Source organism: Choloepus didactylus, chromosome 4, assembly GCF_015220235.1.
Source record: "Choloepus didactylus isolate mChoDid1 chromosome 4, mChoDid1.pri, whole genome shotgun sequence".
In the NCBI taxonomy this organism is placed as follows: Eukaryota; Metazoa; Chordata; class Mammalia; order Pilosa; family Megalonychidae; genus Choloepus; species Choloepus didactylus.
The window spans coordinates 148522241-148550151 of NC_051310.1; the positions used below are offsets into that span (position 1 = coordinate 148522241).

General features: G+C 37.8%; 2 protein-coding genes across 26 annotated transcripts in view; one reads left to right on the top strand and one right to left on the bottom strand.

Annotated features, from left to right (window-relative positions):
• RYR3 (ryanodine receptor 3) overlaps positions 1-7090 on the top strand; it is a 514330-nt gene extending 507240 nt beyond the window's left edge. For 20 of the 25 annotated variants that reach the window (XM_037834372.1, XM_037834393.1, XM_037834378.1 and 17 more), the window contains 5 exons: positions 1056-1212; positions 2172-2236; positions 2647-2747; positions 4991-5042; positions 6150-7090. In XM_037834372.1, the coding sequence (XP_037690300.1) occupies positions 1056-1212; positions 2172-2236; positions 2647-2747; positions 4991-5042; positions 6150-6245 (471 nt within the window). In that variant the 3' untranslated portion in view covers positions 6246-7090. Of the gene's footprint in view, positions 1-1055; positions 1213-2171; positions 2237-2646; positions 2748-4990; positions 5043-6149 lie in introns of those variants that run through there. The other 5 variants (XM_037834387.1, XM_037834391.1, XM_037834389.1 and 2 more) reach the window with 2 other exon arrangements.
• Positions 7091-7515: 425 nt separating this feature from the next.
• The window catches only part of AVEN (apoptosis and caspase activation inhibitor), a 268771-nt gene continuing 248375 nt past the window's right edge, over positions 7516-27911 (bottom strand). Inside the window, exons 3-6 of the mRNA XM_037834402.1 lie at positions 20124-20194; positions 13986-14081; positions 8483-8825; positions 7516-7674 (exon numbers count right to left, since the gene is read on the bottom strand). Of these exons, the coding sequence (XP_037690330.1) occupies positions 7559-7674; positions 8483-8825; positions 13986-14081; positions 20124-20194 (626 nt within the window). The 3' untranslated portion in view covers positions 7516-7558. The remainder of the gene's footprint in view (positions 7675-8482; positions 8826-13985; positions 14082-20123; positions 20195-27911) is intronic.

Here is a 27911-nt window from a genome sequence, read left to right on the forward strand (position 1 = left end):
TGTCTCTGAGAACTGGAAGCAAAGTCTCACGAATTTGGTTCTGATTTATTTCAGCAAGCCATGAGGGGTTCTTTCAGAATATCCACTCTGGGCTGGAGAACATACAGCAGGAGGATCAGGTCAGGGGGTTCATATCAAGCCAGTATCCTCATGGGAAAGAAAGGCACAGCTCAGGGTGAGCCCAGCACAACTACAGTAGCATCTCTAGACATTCACAACAACTGGAATTTTTAAAAAGAGCGTATATCCAGCCCGTGATCATTTCTCTGTAAAACAGGTAACATTTCTTGGCTAAAAACTCTCCTTATGCTTTCTTGGGGCAAGCACCCCTGGGACAGCTACACTACAGTTGCTAGAGCATCACTGTGAAAAGTGCCCATCTTCAGGCTGCCCCTGGTGTTTGACTTACAGGCAGTAAGACTGGTCTTTCCCTCTGAATCCAACCAATTCAGTCCAGGGGAGAAAGAAAGGGTGCCCTGCTCTGTAGCAAGGGGCATTCTGCTCTCCTAGCCACTGCTCAGATGCCTGTATTGGATCAAACATGCAGCATGGTAAAAGAGAAAAAGTCTATTTTAAGATGCTGCAGAAACACTTGCCTCATCAGGTATATGTGGGATATGCAGGAGGAGAGGGAAACCTTTTTCTGGAGTCTTTAACTCTGCTGAAGCCCAGGCAGGCACTCTTAAAATTAATTGAGGGAAAACAAGTATCTGGCACCTGCCATACTCATCAGGGCTTAAAGGTCTTTTACATTACTCCCTATATGAATTCTTTTGTATGACTCAAATTGTTCAAAACTTCTAAAAATAGGCAAAAAGATATATATATTTTAAAGCCTAAGTGTTAACAACAGTTTTTCCATCTTTGTTGGCACCAAACTGACCAAAAGTGTAGTGAGCAGCAGTTAACAACATGAAGATGACTTCACTGACGAGTACCTTTCCCCTGGCTCAGGGCTGCCAGACTATGATCCAGTCATTTGATTGCTCTAACCGCCTTGATAAAAACAAAACTCTGCTACTTTTACTGAAATTGTCCCTATTTTTCTTCTCTAGTGTTACCTTTTCCACATGTATGTGGGAGTGAGAGCTGGGGGTGGCATTGGCGATGAAATTGAAGACCCTGCTGGTGATCCTTATGAAATGTACCGCATTGTCTTTGACATTACGTTCTTCTTCTTTGTCATTGTCATCTTGCTGGCCATCATTCAAGGTACAGTTGCCACTTACTTTAAGTATCAGCAGGGTTCAATAAATTCAGTTCTTTCTACCTTCCTGCATCTTTGACTCAATTGTTTGATTTAAAAGCATATGAATCATTTACTTGTTAATTCAACATTTATTGAGTATCTACCATATATGAGTCCTTGGCTATATTTAAAGCCATAGATAAACCCAGGTGCTGATACTAGATCTACCTCCTTCCATTTCCCCACTTTGAGGTGATCATTTCCTGGATGTCTCCTGAGGCTAGTTTTGCATCCTGCCTCGCGATTCTTGCCCTCATCACTTTACTCCTTCCTCACCTCAACTGCCTGGGAGGAAAGAGAAGAACCATGAGTATGACATGTTTTTTCCCCTTCTTCTTTGGTTTGGTGGGGAGTACTGAAATTTTAGTCATAGCTCATCAGGAATTGCAGAAAGAATTTAAGTTTGAGTCATCCTGAGTTGAGGTGTATATGTAAGACATGCAGGTGTTGAAATCTAATAAGCCGTTAACTATAAAGGGTCTTTCAAGGGACAAGGTGGGACCATCGGTGGTGGTGAACAAAGTGGGTGCAGAAGAGATTGCAAGAAGTTAAGAAATGGAGGAGGAAACCCTGATACATATCAGCATTTAAAGGCTAGGAGAAGACTGAAGACTGAAAATGAATGGCCAAAGAAAACAGAATGTCAATGGAATAGTGACAGGAGAAAAGAGTTCCACGGGGGAGCAAGTAGTTAACAGCATTGAATACTGCAGGAAGGTAGCATAAGAGGATCCATAAGAAATGGTTAACCAGAATGCAGTATTTTAAAATACAGGTATTCTTTCTGATTTTGTTTTTAATTCAATAGTTCAACCTAATAATTCACTTTTTTATTAAAGTGGCCTCTGATATTCCCTCTCTCATGTCTCTAGCCGCTAAACAGATTATTTAAGGCACTCTGTCTTTGTATTTTAAATCCCAGGTCTTATTATTGATGCCTTTGGAGAATTAAGAGACCAGCAGGAACAAGTGCGAGAAGATATGGAGGTAATATTCTTCCGAGTCCTAATAATGCCAAGTCTATTTTTCTATTCTCATAGCAAATCAGTTTTTTAAACAATAAGTTCTGCTCTCATTTAGGACCATTCCCAGGCAAAACTACAAAGTTAGTTTTCCACACCTGTCCTCGTCTCTTCTTTATACCTGTCTCTCAGCTCTGGCACTTCTTTTGCTCCAACCCCTGTGCTCTGCCCAGGCCTGCAGCCTACACTGTCCCATGCTAGCCAGGAGCTAGGAATGTGACACTGTGGAGTGAATGACTAAATAGCCCAAAGCATTGAAGAGAGAAATATTTTTCAGTGTCCCTCAATTCAGTCAGAGATTGGGGTCATCCTTTTTCCACCTACCTGTAAGGTCACAATAATTAATGCCTTTACTGCCTCTGTTATTTTTCTTAGACTAAATGTTTCATCTGTGGGATTGGCAATGACTACTTTGATACGACCCCTCATGGTTTTGAAACACATACATTACAAGAGCACAACTTAGCCAATTACTTGTGAGTATGCTTGATTGATAGATGTGATGGGGGCAGGGGAGGGAAAAGCAGAGTGGAAAACCACTTGTCATATGGCTTAGTTTCTGCCAATGCTATTCCTTCCTACTTCTCTGAAAATGTGGAAACAATCAGAAAAGAACTTCCCCACATGCCCATCTTTGTCCATGTACTCTGCCTTTCCCATGTTTTGACAAGATATTTGTATAGACTGTTTCTCACTTTGGCAAAGGTCCGCCACTCTATGTGTGAATTAGATCCCATTCCTTCCTCACCTCAAGACACATGCTTCCAGCAATTTCTTTCTCTTCGCTGGATTTTTTCCCCCTTAACATACAAATATGCTATTTTTTTCATACTAAGGGGGAAAAAAAAGTCTGTGACCCTACCTTTACTACCAACTATTGCCCTGCTGCTTCTTTCTTTCCCTTTTAGCAAAACTTGAAAACTGTCCATGCTCACTGTCACTAATTTCTGTCTTCCCATTCTCCTCTGAACCTCCTCCAGTCAGGCTTTCCTTCCCATCACATCACAAGATTTGCTCTTGTCATGGTCACCAATGACCCGTCTGTTTCTGAATTCAATGATCAATTTCAGGCCTCACCATATCTTTTGTGACACTGCTTTATTCCAGCACTTAGAGAAATGCTTGGCACCCAATAGGTACTCTTTCTAAGGTAAAGTATTCACTGAAGAATGAGTAATTCAGAGTTTATTATGTGCCAAGGACTTCTTATGAAACTTTTACAGAATTTATAGAGTATATAGGTTATGTTACTAATAATTCAGCTTCAGAAAGTGATCATTTTCAAGAAAAGGAAATGCTGGGCTCTGCTCCTCAGCCTAGCTCTTCTTCTCTAGCTCTACAATTTATTATTTAGGATGGAACAAGTTCTTTGGGAAAGCTGCTATTGTCAAAGAGAAGTAGCATAGCTATGTCTTTTTGCTAGAATATAAGTTTAAAACAAAAATGCAAGTTTTTAAGAAATAACTTCAGAATACCCTTTCTCACAGCTGGAATATTTATCATTGTTAATTTTCATTGGGATCATTTACATCTTAATGGAGGTGATTGGGATACATGTTATTCTATAGAAGGGTATGGCCATATGTCAGTACGAGCAATTGTAAAAGAGTGGAATGATATTATGTGGTTTGGGAGCTCCTTGTATGTCTTCCCATAGCACTCCTCACACTCTGTATTATGATTATCTCTTTTCTATGACCCTCACAAGCAGTGAGCTTGAGGGAGAGAAAACCCATCTTATTCACATTTGAACCTCCCGCCTAATATAGACTTTGCCAATTACATACCTATGTGCTAGGAGAAGACTAACATCCTACATGCCCGAGTCTCAAACACAATTAAGATATGGGTCATGCCTTCTTTCTCAGTCTTGACGATTAAAGGGAAAAGGAAGAAGGAACTAATATATGTAAAGCCTATACTATGCACCAGGACCTGAAGTCATAAATATAAGAATACTCAAAATCTGGGGCTCAGGCACTCTCTACCCCCAAGAAGTTATTTCTACTTTCTCTTCCTTACCACCAGCTCACAATCCTTTGCCTGAAGGGCATGAGACTGGTTACTTTGGAAGTTGTCTCTGAGGTCAAGTAACGTGAGAGCTGAGAGATCAGCTCCAGCCCCCTGGGATACTTGTATATCACAAACAGACTCAAACCTTAGTTAGCATAGCTACATCAAGTGAAACTACACTGGCATTTCCCAGTTGTCTATATAAAAACAAAACTATACTTCTGGAACACTCAGATTATCTTACTGAAATTAAATACTTCCCACCTTTTGTCATGACAGATATCCTTGAGACACACAAGTAGTATCAATTCTACATTCTTATAAGATGATAATAAATTGGTTTATTAAAAATTGTGTGCAAGAGTTCTAAGTACTATTTTATTGTTTAGATTAGGCTTTTCTAAACAATAAAATGGTAACTGAAACTTCCTCACAGGTGATCTTAGCTCCTGGTTTGGGGATAGTAAAAAAGATCTCTCCTCATAAAAAGGCTAATTTTGTGATTAATGTTATTATTAGAAAATAATGGTTTGTGCCATTATACCACATTTCCCCAATTCTAAAAGGCGTAGACAGTAAGATGGTAAGCAAAATTTTTGAATCTCTCTCCAATTTACTTGACTGAGTAACTGAACGTAGGTTTCCCAGCTGAGGGATCAAATTATTGTCTTTTTCTCATTTATTATACCTTTTCTCCTTGTTCTAGGTTCTTTCTGATGTATTTAATTAATAAAGATGAAACAGAACACACAGGCCAGGTGAGAAAGAAAAATTTTTTTTTAAGAATCCTACCTGTGTTGTCTTTCCTGGTTACCTCAAGTCACAACATAGAAGACTCTTCTCTCGTAATTCCCTAGTAATTCTTTGGGTATTAGTTTATAATATAAAGAGTGAATATAACATTGAGACTTAGGAGAGAAGAGGTATCTGAAATAGGTAGCATGACCCCAGTGGTCTCCGGTTATCCAACAACAGGAACTCATGTCTCTTCCCAAAGTGCTCCTAGTTATCCCTCCCAGCAAACTCTGACATGGATTCTGTCTCAGTAGATTAGCTGGAGGTGGGGAGAGTATTACTGAGAAAAAGACAATGAGAAAGGGAGTGGGTGGCTGTAACAAAGAGCAGGAGAAGCAGAAAAAATCAGAGTGAGAGACAGCACCAAAAAGATAACCACATGTGTGGGTGGCAAAGGGAATGTGGAGATACAGGCATGTGCAAAGGAGTGAAAGTAAGTGTCAAAGGGATGCTGATTAAGAATGAAAGAAAGAAAGGTAAAGATAGACAACAAGGAAGGAAAGGGTAAGTAATCAAATATTCAAACATCATTGGATTTGTGGCAAAACTTCACAGCTGAAACACTTAAAACTAATGGAAGAGGCAGTTGGTTTCTAGATCTGGCTCACCGTGCAGCCTTCTACCAATTACGAGTGACATGGAATCATCCTATTGCTTAGTATTTTTAGAGGCAAACATTGAGTTGATTTCAGTTTGGGGGGAGAAGTCATTTTGGGGGGGGAATTATTCTCCTCCCTGTAAGCACTGTCAGGATAACCTGGGCTGGGACTAAAGCAAGAAAGAACTTGTCCCATCAGAGTGTACAACACAATAAGACCTAATGTAATCTATGGACTATAGTTAACAGTACAATTCTAATAGAGGAGGTCTATAGGAACTCTTTACTTTTTGCATGACTTTTTCTATAAACCTACAACTACTCCGATTAAAAAAAAATAACTTGACAGTTGGGCCTCATAGAAATCCACATCACCATCACTAAAGGGAAGCATATAGAAAACAGAAAAAGTAAACTGGGTTTTAGCTTACTGTGGTTTAAAAAGAAGTGCCTTTTGCTCACATTATTTCAGGAGTCTTATGTCTGGAAGATGTATCAAGAAAGGTGTTGGGATTTCTTCCCAGCTGGTGACTGCTTCCGTAAACAATATGAAGATCAGCTTGGATAAAGAAGGTCCACAATTCTGGATCATCAACTTCCAGTGAAATAAATTCCTTTTACAGTATCGCAACATCTTTGAAAAATGACATTCTCTAAATGCCTCCCTTACAAGAAAGTGCTTGTTAAAAATTTTGTGACATTTGAAATGATTTGACTTTTTGTGCCTAATGGGCATACATTGTGGGAGATAGATAGATAAAAAAATAGGATGGCAAAAAATTGACAACTGTATGCTTTCAGGTTTCACAATTCTAATGTGACTAGTTTAATGGGATGGCAGGTTTGAGGGAAGAGGTAGAGAAATATGAAGTCTAGAATGAAAATACCTGAAATTTTAAACACTTGAATGTCATGACAGTGTCCTATTAGTGACTTAATAGTCTGAACTACAAAAACATTTTAACTGCAGTCTAATTTATCTCATGGTCCTTGCTAGTGAATGTATCCAGAATCAGCTTGAAAGCTTTAAGCAGTTAAAGAATTAGGGGAAAATCAACACTTTGTCGACACTGAAATATCGATTAAGTGCCTTAAAACTTCTTTAGATTCTAGCTATGCAAGTTTTTTTGTTTGTTTGTGGTTTAGATGTACAGACAATTCCATTAGTTAGTTGTATTGATCTTCTGTCTTATTTTATGAAACTGCACTTGAAAGTTATGCATATATATTTTTCAATAACAGCTTGTCAACTGCTGTTATTAGAAGAAAAGTGCCGTACTGAAATCTCAATCTTATGCCAAAATTGAGTAATGCTTTATGGTACCCTTGTAAGTAGTGATGAAGCTGCTACATTTAGGTGATTCTCCTCAAATAAAATGAAGTGCCCATTGCAATAAAGTTATACACAACCAATCCATGGTTTGGTCTTTTCTAATCTACTACTTCTGGTTGATACTACAACCATGCTGTGAAAAGGGAAATGAGGCAAAAAGCCTAAGGGCCCCCACACAAGGAAAAGAAAAAAATCCATAGACCAGTGTTTATTTTGACCATTGCTTGCCTTATTGCTTACATATATTCTCTTAATCAGCAGCACCTGATGTGCGGTAAACATTGATGCAGGGAGGCTGGAAACAACAAAGGCCATACTCTAAGGATAACATCCCCTGCCCTTAAGGAAATCTACCTTCTAAGCCAGAAAACAAATCCATGATTTCAGATGTTGTCAAACATACATAGAGGTCAGCCTTTACTGCGGGAAGCGAAATGGAACACACTGGCTTAGGGCACGCTTCTAATCTAGCTCTTCAAGTGCAGCCTGTTCTCTTACTTACTTACAAGGCAACCAAAATTGCTTCAGGCACTTTTTTTTTTTTTTTTTTAGGAAATCATGCTGTCCAACCAGTCTTCAAGCTCTTCCTCAGTAACACTTTTTGACGTACTTGGTTGTTCAGCTTCCACATTCTTTTCTTCCACCACAGGTGGTTTTGCAGGAACTGGGGAAATAAACGCAATGTTAATAACCTCACATTAGTCCCAAGAATTGTAGGATAACGCTTCCCCAGGGCTTGTTCCATGATATAATTCAGCCCTAATTATTACTTTCCTTACAAGGGGGGGCATGTTCTCATTATTGCTTGTGCTCCCTGAGAAGATGCAGTCATAGCTAAACAAATTAGTAACTGGGTAGAGATTTGCTCTTCTCTTTATTCTGAAGTTGAATTTCACAGTTCACCAGTTTTTTAAAAAGACCAACTGCTCAGTTTTCTTCTTACCATTGTAGTGATCCTGGAAAATTATTAAGGGTTCCCGAATGTGGCAGATGGAGGTGGCGAGCACCCTAGGCCTCTCCATGTCAGGTGGGCCGCCGTATCATGAGACATGCACAAGTTGGGAAGTGGTGTTCTTTTTAAACAATAAGATCAATATAGCAAGAAGAAAATATGAACAGTTGGTTAACAAGCCTCTTCAGACAGTCGATTAAAAGGTCTGCTGCTGAAAAGCTGGGGGCTGCAAGTATCTTAATGCAATTTTATAGCAGAATTTCAATTTCCAGCCCCAGGTTTAATATTGCAATCAGGCAGGTAGCAGCACTGGTAGCTTGGTATATCGAGTGAGAAGAATATCAGAAAGGTCAGCTCAGAGGGGGAACAGAGACATAAGCACAGAAATAGATGCCAGTGGACAGCACTAGATCAATGTCAGACATCAAGGGAGATGTGCACAGATGTAATCAGGGCTGGGCTGTTCTCACAAAAACACCAGAAGCAAGAAGATGGCTGGGGAATAAAGTGAAAGCCATACCTTTTTCCTCTTGAGCCACCTTCCCATCCTCCTCAGATTTCAGGTCTAGAGATGTCTGATTGGGTAGGATGTTAGCTCCCTGTTTTGCAGGTGCATCTAAATTAAGCAGCAGATCTAGTTCTTCTTCCAAATGGTCTGCCACTGATTGCGGCGAGGCGGCAGGTTTCTGAGAATCATTTGGAAGACCCGGTCTTGGGCTGTCTTTATCCAAGTACATGGATTTCAGCTCGGGCACAGACCCCTTTCCTCCAGCCCCCAATGGTCCTTTTAACTGCATCCCTAGGCCCTTGCCGTCATCAGTTCTCTTTGGTTTCACCTGTGGAAGCTCTGAAGGAACTGTGGTCTGAAAGAGAAGCATAATATCTCAGTTTAAAATGTGAGTCTTGCCATATTTGCTTAAGTAGAAACAAAACATAGATCAAGGAAGCCCAAGGAAGCCCTGAGTTTCCTACCATGCTTTGTAGGATAAGAAGGAAACTCAGTTCAGATAGGAGGTTCATGAAATGCCTCCCATTCTGGCCCTGCTCCAGCACCCTTCCTTATTGACTGGGAGAACTCACTGAAAGAATAGGCTTATACCTCCTATTCTACACACATCAGCTATGTGTTAACTGTTTCAGAGTTGATATTAAAAGGGCCAGGTCTTTCCTATCACTGGCCTCAAATTTGACAGTACAAGAGGTCTATGTGGATTTATACTTAAATCTATATAATGAGACCTGAAAGTCTGTAAAAGTCACTAAGATGTAATTAGCAAATCAGTTCTGCTTATTGTTCGTAAATGCACTAATATAAAGGGAAGAGGGACAAATTCACCAAGCAGAAAAGAAAGTATGACTCTCAATAACACATTTGAGTACAAAAAGCCAGAGACAAAAAAAAAAAAAAAATTTGATTATATTTGTAAAAAGTTCTAAAATGGGCGAAACTATAGTGTTAGAAGTCAGGATGGCAGTTACCCTTTGTGGAGGGGGTAACTAGGAGTAGACAGAGGGGCTTCTGGAATGCTGGTAATGTTCTGATTCTTGATCTGGATGCTAAGTCCATGGTTATGAAGATTTATTTGTGCACTTTTTTGTATATATGTCATACTTCAATAGAAGTTAAAAACTCCCCAGGTTATTATAATTTGCAGCTAAGATTGAGAATTACAGCTCTAGAGGGCAGCCCACGTGGGTGACTAGCGATTAGCATGGCATCACAGTGACTAGATCCAGAATGAGGTTCAACTTCTATCTGGGGCACTGCCCCCCCCATTTTTACATTTAAGCACCCCAAACACATCCAGTTTGCGAATAACAGCTCAGGTTTTTTACCTATTTAAAATGGTATATATATAAATAGTACATATATAAAATTCTTATTCATTGCTGGTGGGAGCATATAATGGTACAGCCACTGTGGAAGACAGTTTGGCGGTTCCTCAGAACTAGATATCGAGTTACCCTACAATCCGGCAATTTCACTTCTTGGTATATACCCAGAAGATCTGAAAGCAGTAAGAAGAACAGACATTTGCACACCAATGTTCATAGTGGCATTGTTCACAATTGCCAAGAGATGGAAACAATCTAAGTGTCCTTCAACAGACCAGTGAATAAACAAAATGTGGTCTAAACATATGATGGAATACTATGCAGCAGTAAGAAAGAGCAAGGTCCTGAAACATATGACAACATGGATGAACCCTGAAGACATATGCTGAGTGAAATAAGCCAGACACAGAAGGAGAGATACGTCGCCACTATTGTGAACTCCATGAACAATGTAAAATAAGTGTTTTATAATGTAGAATATATATATATGGGACCTAGAGAAAGAAGATATTGAAGGGGGAATGATAACCTAATATGTACAGACATGATAATGAGGGCAAACTTAAAGGTATGGCAATGGACAGAGGTGATGATAGTTCATTACAAGTATCAGTGCCGCATTGAAGGCAAATATGATTGAAAGTGGTTGTTTAAAGGCATGTAACCCACAGATTAGCACTACAGATACAAATAAGTGTTTGCATGTGTACTTCTAAAGTATGACACTGGGACAAAGAGTTAACAACAGAGTGTATGTGGAAAAACTACCCATTACATATTATAGACTATACTTAATAGGAATACTTTACCATACTACACTGACACAAGGAATGAATAATTAGGGGCTGATAAGAGTTTTGGGATGTTTTGTGTTATGATGATTGTTTAAAATTGAGATTGATGATGACTGTACAACTAAGTGAAGATTATGTGAGATACTGATTCTTTATCTTGGACAGAATATATGCTATGTGAAATTAGGAACCCCCTACTTAAGTAAAGCCCTCAGTCTTGAGGCTTGCTCTTGTGAAACATGGCTATAAAAAGGAGGCTAAGGCTTCCTATAATTATGCCTAAGAGGCACCTCCAGAGAACCTATTTTGTTGTTCAGATGTGGTCTTTCGCTAACACAACTCAACAAATAAATTTATTAACCTCCCCCCTATGAGGGACATGACTCCCAGGGGAGTGAATCTCCTTAGTGATGTGGGACACAACTCCCAGGAGTGACTGACCCTGGCAGTGAGGGATTGAAAATGCCTTCTTGACCAAAAGAAGGGAAAGAAAAGTAACAACATAAGATTACAGTGGCTAAGAGATTTCATATAGAGTCGAGAGGCTATCCTGGAGGTTACCCTTATGCAAGCTCCAACAAGCTATCCCAAATGGCTACAGTATGCCAAACCCTAACTAACAGTAGTTCTGAAATACCTAGGTCCCTATCTGAGATTCTATAAAGGTTTCACTCACTAAGTTTTATCTCTCAGAAACTTAAATTCTCCAGAGTGCTCCTATGCCAGACAAGTCCTACAACCCAGAGGCGACATTCTCTTTAAGAATATCAGCCAGATGCAACCCCCTTCCTCATAATGTCAACACCCCTTTTTATTATGAACAAGTTAGGGTGGTCACTGCCTAGATACCCCTGAAGATTGAGAAAGTGATTAAACCAGAGGAAGAGGTAGCAACAGACAAGATAGGATTTAATAAAGGATTATGAATACTGAATCTTTATATAAATATATATATATATGTATATATATAAGATGCTAGGGTATTAGAATAGCTAAAAGAAAATAACTGAAATGGTGGAACTGTAACCCATAACATTTTTTGAAATTTGCTCTATAGCTACTCATTGAATTATATTTTCAAAGTTATCACCTTTCTGTATATATCTTATATTCCACAATAAGGAAATAACTGAAACTGTGGAACTGTAATTCACAAAATTCTTTGAAATTACCTATATAAATACTTGTTAAAATGTACTTTGAAAGTTATCGCCTTTCTATACATATGTTATGTATCACAATAAGGAAATACCTGAAATTGTGTAACTGTAACCCATAACATTCTTTGAAATTTGCTAACTACTTGTTAAATCGTACTTTGAAAGTTATCACTGTTCTATATATATGTTACATTTCACAATTAAAAATATATTAAAAAATTTGTAAAAATAAAAAAGTATGGCTTTATATATAAACTTGGATAAACATCTTGCTCTGTCAGTGTGCAGGGTAAGCTGGGATGTGGTTCTCTAATCCAGGAATAATTCAGTTAGCCAGGATTGTGTATGACTGTTTATTGTTAAATTCCCTAGGTAGTTCTAAGGTGCAAACAAGGCTAAAAATATTGCTCTATGGCATGGGAGTGGGGTGGGTTGGGGTGGGGAGAGAGGTGGTTTTAAAATCTTTGAGTCAGGTTTTCAAAGTCACTGCAATTATTTTATATCTTTACTCGAATGTCTACCACTGAAAGAACATCCTTTCCTTTCAAATGCTCTCAAGGTTTTCTTTATCTCTTCTGAGTCCTGGGCCCCACTACATTGAGGTCAAGGTTCCTGAAGGTTCTTTATTAACAGTTCCTCATTGTGTGGGGAAAACCAAGCACCTCAGAACTTTGAGTATCACTAGAATTCCCCAACCTTGACTCCAGCATGAAAAGTCAGTAGCACTTTTCCAGTCACTAAGACAACTTCAAATGCCCTCAAACACTTCCAAAGAAACCCCAGGGTGATTTCCCATTACAAGCTAAGGTGAACCTCTCCAGTTCTCTGCCCTACCCCTGGCCCCTGCCCTGACTTCTGCTTGCTGCATGGCTTTAGGACTGGTAAGTGCAATGGAAGTAACCAATTCACTGCTGTGCGCAAGCTTAGCATTGCACTCAGCTGCAGGAGGAAGTTGATAATTTTTAGTTGCTGGGATTGAATTTAAAATTACTACTGTCCAGAGTTTCACTCACTCTCTCTTTTTTTTATTCAATCAACCACAATTAACTTTTGAAGTTCTTCAAGGTCTACTCCTTGGCCGCCTCCTCTCCTAGTCAACTTATCAACTGCTTGCTTACACTTTATATTTATATTATATTATATTATATTATATTATATTATATTATATATTATATATTATATTATATTACATTATATTATATTATATTATATTATTATATTATCTATTTCTTACCCTTAATTCTGAAGTATAAATTTCTATCTCCAGTTGGCTGATATTTCCACTTTGATATCTCAGAAGCACAGACTCATAACGTCCAAACCTTGCCCTTTCTGTCCCTACCTAACGCTGAATTGCACAAGCCAGAAACCTAGAATTCTTCCTTGGCTCCTTTTTCTCCATTTTCAATATACCACCAAGTCCTGTTAATTTTACCTCTGAAATACTTCTTGATAAATTCTGCTGCTCTGCATCTCACTGTCATCACTGTAGTCTGAGTGACAGTATTACCCACCTGGACCCATGCAACGCCCTCCTAATTTGCCTCCCCGCATCTACTCTATTCTTGCCTGGACGTGCACTGCACGTGTTCCCAATCTCACCATCCATTCTCCACTTGGCAGCCAGCTTGTTCTTTAATACTAGCATTATCATTGTCATTTACGCAGATCTGATTGGGTAACTCTCCTTTAAATTCCAGCTCAAATGTGCTCAAATGTTAGATCTCAGCTTATCTGTCACTTCTTCAGGAAAACCATTCCTAACCACCCCAAAATAGATCAGCTTCACCTTTTCTATACTCTCAGGAAACAAAGTAATTCTCTTTCATGTACTTATCACAATTGGTATATTTGTATGATGATGTATCTTTGTTTGATTATTAATCTTTCCCAAAAGATTAAGCTCCGTGAAGGCAGGAACTGTGTCTACTCACCACTGTATCCCTAGTGCCCAACACAGAACATGGCACATAAATACTTTGAGGAAAAAAATAGAATTTATACTTTTACATTTCATTCAATTGCATTATATTTGTTCCTTTAAAATGTTTCAAATATAAAATGTAAAAGAAAAACTTCTTAAAATTATTTCATTCTTTCTTAAAACTTTTCAAAATACTGTGCCATATGAAAGGAAAACTGAGTCTGAGACATCCTGCAGCAGGATGCTTTTTCCTCTTTTTTCTTCTCCTGCCCTAATTCACACCATTTTGGGGGTTTTTGGGGTTTTTACCTGGATTAATTCAGCAGCAACATTGAGTCGGAGTGAAAGAGGCAGTTCTTGAAGGGCTTGAACCAATGACTCACAGTCCACATAAAAAGCCGAATTCTATTAAAAAAAAAAAACAAAAAGTACAGGTGACAGTTAAATATGACCTTTTGGAAATATGAGAGCAAAAGATAATACAAAGTAATGGTAAATAAATCATCCACTGGCATTTCTTTTAGTTGGGAGTAAGTCAGATTCATAAATCACACTTGGTAGGGCTGTGATTTCCCTCAGTTCCCCACATTAGGATCAGAAAAATCAAAATTGCCTTCCTGAGCCCACAGTTCATGCCTCAGAGGGGCAGCAATGTCATGATCACCTAACATTAAGACTGCACATCGCAGTCCACAGACCTGCAAACCAGGGAGATTTTTGAAAGAAACATAAGCATTTAATGGACTCTGAATGGACACCTCCCCCAAATTCAGATGGCTGGTCTTAGAAAGAGGAAGGAAGACACATTTAGGCAGTGAGATGGGGCCAAATGGCCTAGCCAAAGGAGCCAGTGAAAGGAGCCAGTGAGGTCTGCTGCTCTTCTGATCAGAAAGCTGGGATGGACACTTACCCACTCCCCAGTATGGGACTCCATGGAGGCTAACACTAAAGCTTCCTGTGACTCCCTTTCCATTTACAGAAGTAATGTTATATCAATGCATCAACCTCACAAACTGGAAGTTATTTGAAAAAACATTCCAGATTATCCCATGGCCCCTGACAGCTTCTTCTAAGTGCCCTGGCCATCCAAGAGTAGGTAAAAATCTAAAAAGTAATCACAGTGACCTCACATACAAAGGCAAATACCAACAACCACCTAACATCTATCAAGGACTGTCACAAAGCCCAACTAGGACAGCAGCTTATCCTATAATCACAGACCTGAAGTTAGAAGAAAACCCAGCAGTCATTTAGTCTACTTCTCATTCCAACACAAGAATATCTCTGTTACACAGATTTATGACCATGGATGGAGAATCATTCCTGGTGGGCTCAAGAAAAGCTCTGCCACTAAATCCAGATCTATTCTGGCCACTGTTCTCACAACAGCAGTATATAGGGATAGAAAGAAACGAGTTGGCTTTGCAACTGCCATTCTGAAATTTTACCTGAGATGGCTAGCTCTTAGGGAAGCAATGCTGGCAGCACCAAATGTGGCCCTTTTCCCTAGAAAAAGAAAATTACATCTAAAAAAATTGTGTACTTAAGGAACAGGGGGTGGCAGGTAAGAAACAAAAGCCCTGGTAAAAAAGTGGGAAACTCAGTACATATTCATGACTTTGTGGTAGGATGAATTACATACCCCAGAAAGAAAGAAAAAAAAAAAAAAAGCATGTTCTTAAACCATTTCTGTGGGTGTGAACCCAATGTAGGTAAATTTTTTTTTTTTTACTTAGGGTGTGGCCAAACTGAATGAGGTTGGGACTTAATCCTATTACTGGAGGCTTTAAGAAGAGAAAATCACATGGAGGAGCAGAAGCTGGAACCCAGAAGAGAAATGAGAAGACACCGCCATATGCATTACCATGTGACAGAAAAGCCAAGGACAGAAGGATTGCCAGCAGCCAATACTAGAACATCACAGTCTTCAGGAAGCAAGCATCACCTTGCTAATGCTTAAATTTGAACCCCTCCTAGCCTCAATATTGTGAGCCAAATCCTGTTTTATAAGGCAACCAATTTTGTGGTAGTTGTGATCACAGTGGGGAAGCTAAGATAGTCCTGAACATAGCATTACCAATTCTTTTTTTTTCCTAAGTTTGGAAAAACCCTTTCAACCCATTAGAAAGTTGTGGTCTTGAATGCTTAACACCCAGGTAAGTCACCACATTACAAACTAGAAACCTCACTCTTCCCACAACAACCTTGCCAAGGTGTCTACAAAGTCTCACTGTGTTACTACTCTCTTCTTTGAACCTTAAGACTGAGAACCTCACCTCAGCAATTCCTGCCAACCATTCACAAATTGCTCCCTTAACTCTCTAGAGAAAGACTGCTGAGACATGCCAGGGTGTAGGTAAAAGTGTCTAACCTTTCTCTGCTCTCTTCTGCAACACATGAAACATGACCACAAAGTATGTTATAACCAAGGAAAAGTTTTTGAGACCACACAAAGATATAGGTAATGGCCTGTGCTTATGAGCCATGTTCTGGGTGAATTGTATTTAGCTTTGTCCCCTACTGGAATGTCTTCTTTCCCTCCATTGCTAATACCCACCCATCACCCAAGGCCCAGCTGACACTGCCCCACCTCCTGGATGCCTTCCCAGACACTTCATTTAGTGATTTCTCCTTGTCTCCTTTTAGGAGTTTCTGGAGCCTAGAATCTACCATGCAAATGCTACTTTGTAAGAAAACTCTCTTTTTTTGGTCATCAGTTTTTCCTTTAAAGGGTTAAAGCTGAAAGCCTTAGATTTAAAGCTAGGTAAAATGACTGCTTATAATACTAAAGTATGAATTTTGAAAATAGGTTTAACTTCAATAACAACTGTGAATTAGATTTTTGCTACATGTTTAAAAGAACTAGTGGGTTATTTTTGCTTGGAGAGCCCAGCCACTACATCCATCCACCTGGCCCACCCTGATGGCCACTCCTAATTGGAGAAGGCTGACCATCCACTAATAGGAGCCAGACAGCACCCAGCTGAAAGATGTTGTGGGGTAGGGATGCAGAGAGAAGGGGTGACATCCCAAGGGCTTCTCCCCTGTACACTCTGAGGCTGGGAGGGGGAACAAAACCCCTCCATCCTCTCTCTCTGCCATTAGTGTACACAGAACCCTGTGGATAATAAGAATCTTTAATCCTTAAGATATCTCTCTGGCTGGGAACTTTAACAGACTCTGAGTCCCAGTCTCTGTGTAAAGGTATACTATCTGGTGAGAAAAGAACCTGTTATAAACTCCACTTTACAATTAAAAAAAGTAGCATTTAATCAGACCATTGCACCTCCCTCAGAAGTTATGACACTCAGCAACATTACTCATTTGGAACTCAAGGACCACACGTACACCTTACAGAGGAAGTGCCCAAAGTTGGCAGCACTTTGAAATAAGCTGGGAAGCTTTTTAAGACACAGATGCTCAGGCCTCACTCGGAAATGGACGCAATGGAGAGTGTGGCCCTGGCATCTGTGCCTTTCAAAGCCAGGCAAGTGGGAACCACTGCATATCACCCAGAACTCAGTAGTTACTCAAGGAACGTCTACTGAACAAATAAATCAAAATACGTCAACAAAAATGAAAAACGGAATGAAAAAAAGTTTCAGGTAAGTTTAAAAATAATATCTATTTTTTTAACTCAAAGAAGTTCTCCCACCCATTCCTTCCTCACATATTCTCTACACTGTCCAAAGTACAGTGCTTAAATAAATGAATGGTGGGCTTTCAAAAATCCCCCTCATGGATCTTAGGGACCAACTCCCCTTATGGTTAAGTAGCTCCCATGGCAAAGGCTGAGCACCCTGACGGCAGGCTACGTCCTCTTCACCCTGCACTGCAGCCACAGAGAAACCTACGTGAGGCAAAGGGGTGACGCTGAGTCCCTCACCTGTCAGGACTCCCTCTGAGGACCTCGAATGTGTCCTGCTAGCAAACTCCTATTCCCTTTACATTGCAAAGACAAAACGTATTTCCACATTTCCCTCTATCTCTTTATTGTCTTGTGTCATGGGGGACAGGGAGGGCATGAGGAAAAAATCCACAATTAAAAAGAGAAACCAATGATGTGTTCAGTGAAACAGGAAAAAGTTTTGATGTGGAAATGATGAATCCAGTTTTGGATGTATCCTACCAATACCTCAAACTCAAAATGTCCAAAGGCAAATGTGCCTTCTCCCTGCTCTTCTTTTACTCTATTAATGGCATCATCTTTCACCTTGTTACTTAAGCTGGAAAGCTTAGAGCCATTGAAAATCTTTGCTCTCCTTGTGTCTCCTCTCTGGTCAGTGACCACAATCCACCCAGTTCTCCACTGAAGTCCTGTTTCTCTATAGCCTCCTTTCTACCCACACGGCTCCACTCTAAGTCAGGCTCTCATCTTTTCCCATTTGTCCAAAATCATATCCACCTAACTGGTTTCCCTGCCTCTAAACTCTCACCTGTTCCATCTCTCCCTTTCAATATTGCCAAGGTCAAATCTAGCCATTTTCATTTTCTTCCTAAAACAAAACTTGTTAAAAAAAATAATAAAATTAGTACCAAGAGCTAATTTCTAGTGTCTTATATATAACAGGAACTGCACTAATGTACCTTCTATTTATTACCTAATTTACTCATCATTATATCTCTGAGTTATGTTTTATCATTAGCTCCATTTACAGATGGGAAAACAGAGAAGGGAAGAAATGTGCCAAAGTGATAGAACCAGGATTCACACTCAGATTTGTGTCTCCAAAGGCTTTGCTCTGACCCACATGCAAAGCTGCCTCATGAAAAGAAGGGAGATCAAACTGCTGGCACTCAAGAAACCACTCCCCAGCCCTGATCTGCCTCTTAAACCTCCGCCTCTGGGAATTCCACACTCCAACCACACTCTCCTCTCAGAGCACAACCTGTTCTTTCAGACCTCCTCATTGTGCTTGAGTTGTTCCCTCAGACAGGACCTGCCAGAATCGTGTTCATCCCACAAAGTCCCACTGGAATAATGTCATTCACATCCAGCCCAAGTAGCTGTTTCCCACGGTATTAATTCATTCACCACACCACTTATTTTGTGTTGCATTCTTTTTCACTTATTATGCAAATATTTACTGAGCATCTACTACATGTCAGTCACACTAAGGTAATGGGCCTAGAGCAGTGAGCAAACACGTTCTCTGTCTTATTCATCTATGAATAAGCTAGACCTAATAAAATATCTAGTACATAACAAGTGCTTGGTGTTTTGACAAAAAAGCTTGGAATTATTTGAAACTCTCAGAATACTTGAAATATTTTCTGATGGTCAACATGGTTCAAAGGGAGTTGAAATACAAATACAAATTTGGCTTTTACTTTATTCCTCGATGATCCCAGTTTGTATATTTTCAATTTGTCCTAGAATTCTAAAGTGCACCTCAGGCACATATCCAAACAGATTCAAGTAAAGACAAATGTTTTAAATTCCTACCTATCTTGCTTATTGTATAACATACTCCGTGTAAAGTGACTCCCCTCCCTGTGGTCTGTGTGGTCAGTCCACATCCATCCCAAACAACCAAGCACAAAACCAGTCCAGAAGTAACTAGATGTGAATAGGGGTGGCACCATGGGAAAGAGATTATTCCAATGGGCCTTTGTAGGATGAACACGATTCTGGTAGGTCCTGTCTGAGGGAACAGCTCGAGCACAATGAGGAGGTCTGCAGCATTATACTGAACTGGGAGCAGAATGGGGAAGAGGGAGCCTCACCTTTGGGCTCTGGTCTGTTGCTTAGCCACCCCTTGGAAATTGTGTGAAGATTCTCTATTTTATCAAACAGCATGCTCTAGCTCTAGATTCATGGCCGCATGACAAGCCACCACTAAGTCTCTGTGCATTTTAAAAGGGTAAGAATATTTGTCATCTGTTACATGGAAAGAATTAGTGAAATCCTGCTTGGAAAACAATCAGAACTCCCTGGGAAGAAAATATGGCACAAACACAAAGCAAACAAAGGGTTTGGGGTTTATGGATTCCCTGAAAGACTTCTATGATATCTGTTCTCATTTTATACCTTTGTTCTCCTAATTATAGGATAGTTACTTAAAGTCTTAAGGTTAAAGATTTTTTCACATAAGACCAAAAACTGTGTACCTCTAAAAGAGGTGTCATGGAGTGGCAAAAAAAGGAAGGCCACATGGCAAAGCAATCCAATCAAAATCATGACTATAAACCTTCTACCTGACAGCCTAGTCTATAAGAGTAATTCACAAAAATGGCCAGGTATAAAGGGGAACACTTGCGCCAAAGAACTGAATATATTAAGCCCCTTGAAAATTTTCCAAACAACTCTGGTAACTGACAATGAACTGAACATGAATTATTAGACTCTTTTCTCTGTGACAACTCTATCTTAGCAATAACGTAAAAGGAGTTAGCATTCAGCCTTGAGACGAGCCAATCAACATTCAAGGCAAACTTTCACTTTACCTGTTTTGGATCTGAAGCTTCACCATCCCATTCTTTCTCCTCAGCAAACCGAAACTGTGAGAAGGAGTCCCCTGTGAATAGAAAGAACATACAACTTTAAGTAAAAGCCAAAACTCTCAGTTCTATAAATTTCCCTGCCTCCAAAAGCAAAAGTGCCAATTTTTTTTATTGCAAAACTCCTTTATTGTAAAAAAAAAAAAAAAAAAAAAAAGCAAGAGGACATCACTACACTTTTGCTAAATGTGCTAAAATACTTGGAGAAAAGACAAATTGTAAAAACCACAAATGCACACAGAAAGAATGTATAACAAGGCATTTTTTTCAAAAACTTTAAAAAAAGTAATATTCTTTCCTGAAGTCTCTGACATCCAGCAATAACTGTGTATAGTTTAACTACACATCACTGGAACTCACAAGAGTTTTACATATTGTGGATGACAGGGTTACTTGAATATTCTTCATTCAAATAATTGGTGTGATTATTAAGAATTTGTCGGTTTTGTTCAAATAAATATTTCTGACTTCTTAGGTGTGCTTATGTATCTTGAGTATCCCCCTTCTTTTTCTTTTCTAGTGGGAACACATTTTGAACTTTGAATGAAAGCCAATGGGAAAATCGCCTCAAATAAAAGTGACAATTTTGAAGAGTTAAACTCCCCAAAATCAGTGATATCATTTAAAAGAAAGCCCTGGCTTCCACAACTTTACACAGGGATCTATACAAATATTGTTGGCAATGGACTTCAGAAACTTATATGTATGATTTGGGGGATGGGAAGGCAGAAAAAGAAGGAGAAATGGAACTTAAGGAATGCATGGGCTCTAGACTGATCCTTAATACAACAGAGTTAAAATATCTCTTTGAAGAGAGGTGATCAACCTCCACCATCACTCCAAAAATCACCTAATCAGAATGTCAAATGCAAAACAAAACTCAAAGAATGTGCATTAGATCAGTTAATGTAGATTATATTGCACTGCTCTGAGCTTTTGGGATAGGAAATATGAACATGTAAGATGAAAATAAACAACCAGGAAAGATGATACTGTGCCTCAAGCTTAGTCACAAGGCTTATTTTGTAAATGTGTACATACCTATTATTCACTTTAAGAATTTTTAATTTATAAATGAAGAAGTATTCTCTGCCTACCTAGCTGTCAGGCTCCTCCAAAATTTGGTCCCACCTCACTAACCCACATTTACTTCCTGTCTCTTTACAGACTTTCCACTCCACCGTCAGCCTCTTTTCACATTCCACATATTTCATACCCCATCTCATCTTTATTCCTTCTTTATCCTTTCTTCTTGCCTAAAAGACCCACCCACCTCTACCCATTCAGATCCTATCGATATTTCAAGATTCAGGTACAGGTCCACTCCTTCTCCTCTGATACCTCTCAAAATCTTTTCTCTACTTCTAAATCTATTCCCTACTTCTAAATTAACAGAGGGGGATAAGAGATAAAGAATTACACAATGAAGACACAAAGACAAAATCAGAACCTACCATGACCCCCACCATTTCCAAAACACATGGCTCACAATATTAATGTTTGACAAGATCAAATTCAAGGCAAAAGAACCAAGAACACTTTTTATCATGAGAAAGAATAAAATCACTTCTCGTAGTCATTGGCAAATTGAAAATTATGACACAAAGGATCTGAATAATGTAAGGCTGTCTTGAATGTGTATGTGAGTATATATATGTTAAAGTGCACATGTATATATATTTATTGTGATATGTATATGTACTTTATAAAAACCCATGCAACATTAATTTTTGAAAAGGATTATAAGGCCACAAAAAACTCAATCAGTACTAAAATGCAGCAGTCATACAACCATATTTGCTGGTGATAAGGCAAGTAAACAGAAATTAATCACAAAAGTAAAAATAAACAAAAAAACAAAATATTCAGAAATTTAAAAATCCTCTCCCACATGGCTTTTTGATCAGAAATCAAAACTGCAGAATTGGGATATGGAAAAAAGTCATAAGTTAATAAAAGCAACCTATAAGATATGACTAAACTTGGTCTCAGATAAGAAAATTAAAGTCTTAAACACTTTCATTACTTATCAAAGAAAGAATAAAAATAAAGCAATCAACTATTTTACAAAATAACAGGGAAAAACATAAGAAAAGCTGGTGAAAGAAAGCAACAGAACTTCTTTAAAAAAAAAAAATAGAGAAATAAATGCACCTATATTCTTATCTAACTGAAAGATAGAGGGTTATGCTTAAAAATTTATAAGCTAATGAAACTGCTGTCTAGTATTTTTTTGAAAGGGCAACCAGAACAATTAGAGAAGAGAATGAATTAAGAGGTGTCAATACCACAAAGAAGGAAACAAAAATATGATTATGTGAAGAAAACATACTTGTGGGCCTGAAAGACCCAAAGGAATTAGTTGAAACTGATTAAAAACAATAAGGGGTTCAGAAAGTTCTGTTCAAAATTATATAAATAAACAGCTCCCTCATATACAAACAAAATCCAGTCAGAAAACAAAATGGAAAATAATATTCCATTCATAGTAGTAATAACATTCACAAAATTCCTAGGAATGAAGTAGGAATAAATATTTATTTAAAAGTATTTTTAAAATAAAATTTTCCAACAAAGATGAAACATGCCTTATGTTTAAGGAAGTCACAATATTATAAAGATACTCATTTTACTTATAAAATCTGTAAATTCAATATCAATCCAAATACAAGAGGATTTTTTAACTTGTCTAAACTACTCAGATCCATTTGAAAAAAAAAAGATGTAAAACTAAGATAAGCTTTTAAAAGGATGAAGAACTTGTCCTATTGAATATAAAATTGTATTCAAAAGCCTTGATGAATAAAATGGATAGTCACTGGTGAAAAAATAGATCAAACAGAAGAAAGTCTAGAAATAGACACACATATTTGGATATTTAGTATATTGTAAGAGTGGAATATCCTATCTATAGAGAAATAAGAGATTAATTAATAGTGTTAAAGCAACTGGCCAATCATGTGGAATATTAACTACATCCCTATACTTTATTTCTAGTACAAAAACAAATTCTATATAGATCAAGGATTTAGATATTAAAAAAAAGGAAACAATGACATTAGTGCAAAAAAAGCAGAGCTGATATCCTTTATGACCTTGGAGTGGGGAGGCCATATTTTAACATCCATGAAAATTTAATATAAAAAAACAAACATCTTATGTATGACAAAAATCATAAACAAACTCAAAAGATGACCTACTAAGAGAAACATTGTGGTACCTATTACAGGCAAAGAGTTAATGTCTCGAATATACAAAGAGCTTTGGCAAATCAACCAGAATAAAACAACCCACTAGAAAAACAGGAAAGGGGGAAAAAATAAAAAATACAAGTGGCTAATATACCTATGAAATAAGTAATAAATGAATATATTTTTAAAATCAGTTTTTAAAAATTGGCCAAATAGCTAAATGCTTTCTTCATCCCTGAGGCTCTACATTATAAATGATCACCCAATTGCATAGATGGCACAATCTGCACAAAATATCAGTAATACAAATAAGGCATGCTATATGTATTTACTGCTAACATCTGAATACCATTTTCATATATAGGTAAGATCCCAACAATGGCTGATTAGCTTGTTGCCAGCCAACCCTTTTGTTGAGAACTAGAAAATCTAGATAAAAAAAGAAAAAGAAAAATCTATTTGAAGACTCAGAGACCTACCAAAGCAATGAGGACTTGAGGGACAAAGATCTCAGAGACAAGATAAGCATAAGGAGGCAAGTCTAACATTAAGGATTGCTTTTCCTCTTAAGGCACTGGTCAATTCTCAAAAGGTAGTTTTGAGAGGTGGAAAAGCAGAGCATAAAGTAGCAACCGAAGATGTCATAAAGCTGAAAAGAGAATCTGGTAGTTCTTATGGCTCTGAGTGGACAAAACTTGGGAGTTTGGAGCCAGTGGATTAGGAAGACTCTTGGAAAATCTGGCTTTTGGATGGGGGCTAATAGCTACATCCTAGAAGTAAGACAACTAGGGGTAGATCAGCCTGCACAAAGTCTGAGGCCCAGCTGTGCATCAGCTCAATCACCATAAAGTGATGAAAGAAAACAAAGACTTCTATATTAGGCAAGACCTTCTTTCAAAAATGAGGGGGAGAGTAAGACATTCTAAGAACAAAAGCCGAGGGAGTTCATCAACACTAGACCTGCTCTACAAGCAATGATAAAGGGAGTTTTTCAGATTGAAAAGAAAACACACTAGGCAGTGGTTCAAAACAGCATAAATAAATAAAGACCTCCAGTAAAGGCAACCACATGAGTAACTAAAAATGCCAGTAATATTGCATTATATTTTTTGGTATGTAACTCAACTTATTCCTTACAGATGCTAAAATGTAAATATATAAAAAGTAATGATTAATCTATGATTTTTGACATACAATGAACAAAGATATAATTTGTAACGAATACAAAGAAAGGTGAGGGGATGAAAAGGTATAGGAACAGCGTATGTGTATGCCACTGAAGTCAAGTTGTATCTAATCAAATATGACTGGTATAAATTCAGGATATTAAAATTTAACCCCATGGTAACAAAAAAGAAAATATATGAAAAATATATCCAAAAAAGAAATGAGAAAGGACTGAATATGGTACAATACAAAAATCAAATAAATATGAGAGTAGGCATTAATGAAAGAATTGAGGAACAAAAAGGGTAGAAGGCTTACAAAGACTAAATAGCCAAATGGCAGAAGAAAATTCTGCATTAGCAATAGTGATTTTAAATGTAAATCATTCAACTCTCCAGTCCAAGGGCAGAGATTGGCAGAACGGATAAAAAAGCATGAGGCAACTATATGCTGTTTACATTTGAGACTTATCTTAAATTCAAAGATTTAAGTAGACTGAAAGTGATAGGATGGAAAAAATAAATACCATGCAAGTACTAACCAAAAGAGAGCTGGGGTTACTACATTGATACACAAATATCAGACGAAATAGCCTAAGTCAGAAACTACTACGAGGGCCAAAGACAGTCATTACCCACTCATAAAGGGGTCAAACCAACAAGAAGATGTAACAATTATAAAAATATATGCACCTAACAGTGGAGCCCAAAAATATATGAAGCAAACAATGACAGATTTGAAGGGAGAAATAGACAATTCTACATTTATAGTAGGAGACTTTAATACACCACTTTCAAAAATGGAAAGTACATCTACACAGATTAATAAGGAAACAGAAGATTTGAATGATACTCTAAACCAACTAGACCAAACAGACATATCTAGAATACTTCAACCAACAGCAACAGAAAAAAAAAAAAAAAAAAAATTCTTCTCCAGTACACATAGATCATTCTCCGGGATACAACATAGCTTACATCATAAAATAAGTCTTAGCAATTTAAAAATATTGAAATCATGCAATGTATCCTTCCTGAACACAGTGGAGTGGAGCTAGAAATCAGTATCAGAGGGAGACATGGAAAATTCAAATATATGAGGAAACAACCAATGGGTTAAAGAGAAAATCACAAAGAAATTTAAGAAGTATGTTTAGGCAAATGAAAATGACAACACAACACACCAAAACTTATGGGAAACAGCAAAGGCAGTGCTGGGAGGTAAATGTATACCTCTAAATGCTTACATTAAAAAAGAAGAAAGATTTCAAATCAGAAACCTAACTTCAAAACTGGAAGAACTAGAAAAAGAAGAGCAAACTGAACCCCCTCCCCCAAAAAGTTGGTTCTTTGAAAAGATCAATAAAATTGACAAAACTTTAGCCAGACTGATGAAGAAAAAAAGAAAGAGGACACAAATAACTAAAATCAGAAATGAAAAGGCAGAAATAACCATCAACCCCACAGAAATCAAAAGGACTATAACAGGATACTGTGAACAACCGTACACCAACAAATTAGATAATCTAGATGAAATGGACAAACTCCTACACACAAACTACCCACAGTGACTCAAGAAGAAATAGAAGATATCAAAACACCAATTACTAGTAAAGAGATTGAATCACTAATCAAAACCCTCCCAACAATGAAAAGCCCAGGACGAGACGGCTTCATAGGGGAATTCTACCAAACATTCCCAGAAGAGTCAACACCAAACCTGCTTAAACTCTTTCAAAAAATTGAAGTGAAGGGAACACTCTCTAATTCATTCCATGAGGCCAATATTACCCTCAGACCAAAGCCAGATAAAGATACCACAAATAAAGAAAATTACAGACCAATATCTCTTATTAACATAGACACAAAAACCCTCAACCGAATACTGGTTAACTAAGCCCAGCAACACATTAAAAGAATTATACACCATGATGAAGTGGTATTTATCCCATAGATGCAAGGGATAAATAAATAAAAATAAGAAAATAAATTCCTGTAATACACCACATTAACACAATGAAGGGGAAAAACCATATTATCATCTCAATTGATGCACAGTAGGCATTTAACAAAATGCAGCACCCCTAAAAACAGGAATAGAAGGAAACTTTCTCAACATGATAAAGGCCATTTATGAAAAACTCAAAGCCAACATCTTACTTAATGGTGACAGACTGAAAGATAACCCTCTAAGATCACGAATAATACAAGGAGGCCCACTGTCACTACTGTTATTCAACATTGTCTTGGATATTCTAGCTAGAGCAATTAGGAAAGACAAAGAAATAAAAGGCATCTGAATTGGAAAGGAAGAAGTAATACTTTCCCTGTTTGCAGATGTCATGATCCTATATACAGAAAATCCTGAAAAATCCACAACAAAGCTAATAGAGCTAATAAATCAGCCAAGTGGCAGGGTACAGATCAACACCCAAAAATCAGTGGTGTTTCTCTACACTAGTAATGAACAGTCAGAATAAGAGTTCAAGAAAAAAATTTCATTTACAATAGTTACTAAAAGAATCAAATATCTTGGAATAACTCTAACCAAGGATGTAAAGAATTTGTTCACAGAAAACTAAAAAACTTTGCTAGAAGAAATCAAAGAAGACCTAAATAAATGGAAGGAAATTTCATGTTCAAGGAAGATGAAATACTGTTAAGATGTTAATTCTACCCAAAGCAATTTACGGATTCAATGTACTCTCAATCTAAATTCCAACAACTTTGCAGAACTGGAAAAGCCAATCACAAAATTTATATGGAACAGTAAGGAGACCCAAATAGCTAAAGCCATCTTGAAAAAGCAGCACAGAATTGGAGGACTCATACCTCTCAATCTTAAAACTTACTGAAAAGCCACAGTAATCAAAATAGCATAGAACTGGCACAAGGACAGATATATAGACCAATGGAATTGAATTGAGAGCTGAAAAATCAACCTTCACATTTATGGCCAACTGATTTTTGACAAGCAGGCAAAAGCCCACTTTATTAGGAAAGATCAGTCTCTTCAAGAAATGGTTCTGGGAAAGCTGGTTCTCCATTTGCAAAAAAGATTTCAAGGATCCCTACTTCACACCTTATAAAAAAATCCATTCAAAATGGATCAAAGACCTAAACAGAAGAGTCAGAACTATCAAACTACTGGAAGAGAACGTAGGAAAGTATCTTCAAAACTTGTTAGGCAATGGCTTCTTAGATTTTAGACCAAAAGCACAAGCAACAAAAGAAAAAAATAGGTGAATGGGGCCTCATCAAAATTAAAAACATTTTTGCCACTAAGGACTTTATCATGAAAGTAAAATGACCAACTATACAATGGGAGAAAATATTTGGAATATCTAATAAGCATTAAATATGCAGAATATATTTTA